This window comes from Emiliania huxleyi (assembly GCF_000372725.1).
Source record: "Emiliania huxleyi CCMP1516 chromosome Unknown EMIHUscaffold_20, whole genome shotgun sequence".
NCBI classification, from domain to species: domain Eukaryota; phylum Haptophyta; order Isochrysidales; family Noelaerhabdaceae; genus Emiliania; species Emiliania huxleyi.
Window position 1 is genome coordinate 503,052 of NW_005200600.1, and position 2,544 is coordinate 505,595.

The following is a 2,544-nucleotide window of genomic DNA, read 5'->3' on the forward strand; positions in this document are numbered from 1 at the left end:
TCATAGTGCGGTGTCTTCATACACACGGAATACGATACAATATGTTAGAATCTGACCCTCTTATATACGATCGAATATCGGCAGAGCGCGAATACAAAGAGAATGCAGCTGCAATGTGCGGCGGCGGTGGGGTCGGGTTGAAATTCGTAACAATATGGCGACCGTAGAATATGCATGGACACGAATACACCCGTAATACGTCGTTATACTATTACGGCGGAAATACGTCAGGCGGCGAAATATGCCCTGCACAACAATACTCGCGAATACGAATGGGACGGAATATGCATTCATCAAATACGCTGGAATACAACAGAATGCGCTGGCAAAATATGCTCGGAATATTCGTGGCTGAATACGGACAAACTAAGCCCCAAAAAGATGCTATAATACGACAAAACGATGAATATGACGAGAGTAAATACCTATGTAATACTACAAAATGAACACAAATACGCCGTAATACCAAAAATATTTGACAAATCTTTTGGGCAAAAACGAGACCAAATCGGGGCAAAATGGAGACCGGACCCGTAATTACTGCTGCCGGCGCGCCGTCCTCCGTGAGGACCGTGGCCCCCACAGCCGTCGCAATGTTCGGATCGCCGTCAAAGAGCTTGGTCCCTCCGTGCCCGAAGACGAGGGTGGGGACGCGGCCTTCGTACTCAACGTATTGGAAGAGGTGGTAATGCCCAGATAGGACAAACTTGATCGTGGAGTTGAAGAGACCGGTCGCTTCGGCAGCCAGTTGGAGAGTGTAGTCGAGCGCGAGGTAGCTGCCCTTGTGGCACGTGATGGCGTACAGGGGGCGGTGCGAAAGCAGCCCCACGGGTTTGTGGCTGTCTAGCATTGACTTGCCCTCTGCAAAGATCTCAGTATAGTTGCCGTACTCCGCGGGGAAATTGGACGGGTCAAAGCCGTGCGACGAATTCGGCGTGTAGGGAAACGCACTTTCGTTGCGGGGGTCGAGACCTGTGATCACCGTGACCTCGGTCGGACAATCCCCATCGTAATGGTCGATGCCGCCACCGACAGAAGCGACCTGGCTGCTGTCGACGACAAGCCACTGAACATCGTGATAGGTGACGACGTATGGATCGGTGAACTCACTGCATGGGACGTATTGTTTCGCCCCTTGCCACTTCCATTCCTGGAGGGGAGGCATCGGACGCGGGTCCAGATACCGGAACCATCCAACCCCCGACCTCGTGCAGATCTCGTGGTTGCCGCGGAGTATGATCCATGGCGCTGCGAGCAAGAGCTTCCTCGAAGGTTCGAAGAAGTCCTCTTGCCAACTGCTCCACTGATCCCCGTGGCTCGTCATGTTCGCGCATGGGCATGGGTCCAGGAATCCCTTGGTCGCGTCTTCCTCGTCAACGGGGCACACGTCCGGGCACTCGGTTTCGCCGTACAAGAAGTCTCCCACGTGGATGATGACGTCAGGGTTCTTTCCAGCGAGCTCGTCCGCCATCAGCTGGTATGGCCACGGGTTCGAGACCGGATTGAGCGATTGTTCCATTCCCTGGATGTTCCCGTTCCATTTTCCATAATCAAAGCAGACTCCAGCGCTCCCGGGGTACTCGACAATGCTCTCGGAGAGGTTGGCGGGGCAAGGGAGGGTGCCATTGTTTTTCACCTTGACTCGCAAGCCTGTGTCCCCGATGATCCCAAAATTGACTGGGCCCGACTCAACGGAGGGCAAATCTGTCGGCCCGAAAGAGGCGAAGCTGTAGTTTTTCGGCAGATCTCCAGAGCAGACGCGTTCAGGAAAGCCGTGATCAGGGTCAGGCTCTGCATGCGTGGTGACGATCATCATCTTCCCATCAGCCATCAGCACGGGGCAAGCTTCCGTTGCGTCCACGATGGCGCGTGCGATTGGCACACTGTCGGGACCCATGATGACGTACACTGGTGGCGCTGGCGGCGGAGGGAATTCGGGCACGGAACTAAACGCGTCGGCGACACTGGCGGAGAGGATAAGAAGTGCGATTGCAAGAGGCAACATCGCTTCTGCGGAGTCGGGGAGGCGGTCGGCCCTGCGAGCGGGAGGTGGCAGGCGGTGCGAGGGGGGTACATGCGAGTGAGTGAAGCGCATCGCCCGCCGCCTGGGAGTGGTGCGGGCGCGGCGGGTGAGCAACTGCGTGCGGCGGTCAAGACGTGCAGCTCGCAGCGGGTTTCGGCGCGCGATGCGGGAGGGCAGGGCGAGCGGAGGGTAAGTGCAGGGCCCTCCATGGCAGCGGCTGTACCTGCGAGCGGGAGTAGGCAGGCGGTGCGAGGCCGAGGGGGGTGCAGCCGCTCGCGCCGCGAGCGAGGGCGCATCGCATGGTAGGGGTGGTGAGGGGGCGGCGGGTTCCGTGAGCAATAGGCGTCGCGGGGGTCTAGGTGTGCAGCTCGCGGCGGCATAGTCGGGCGCAATGCGGCGCGGCAAGCGCGAGCGGACGAGGAAAGTGCATGGTTGCCTTGACGATTAAAGGCGGATTTCTGGGGGGACGCTGATCGAAGTCGTTTTTTTTGTTTCGTGCTATTTTCAATCAAAAAGAGCGC

The 2,544-nt window shown here is 57.5% G+C and overlaps 1 protein-coding gene across 1 annotated transcript; it reads right to left on the reverse strand.

Annotated features, from left to right (window-relative positions):
• Nucleotides 1-211: 211 nt before the first annotated feature.
• On the reverse strand, nt 212-2,005 carry EMIHUDRAFT_203893 (hypothetical protein; the record flags this gene model as incomplete). The annotated part of the gene is made up of 2 exons (XM_005781660.1): nt 212-246; nt 532-2,005. 2 exons carry the CDS (start codon nt 2,003-2,005, stop codon nt 212-214), a joined length of 1,509 nt encoding a protein of 502 aa, XP_005781717.1.
• Nucleotides 2,006-2,544: the final 539 nt, after the last annotated feature.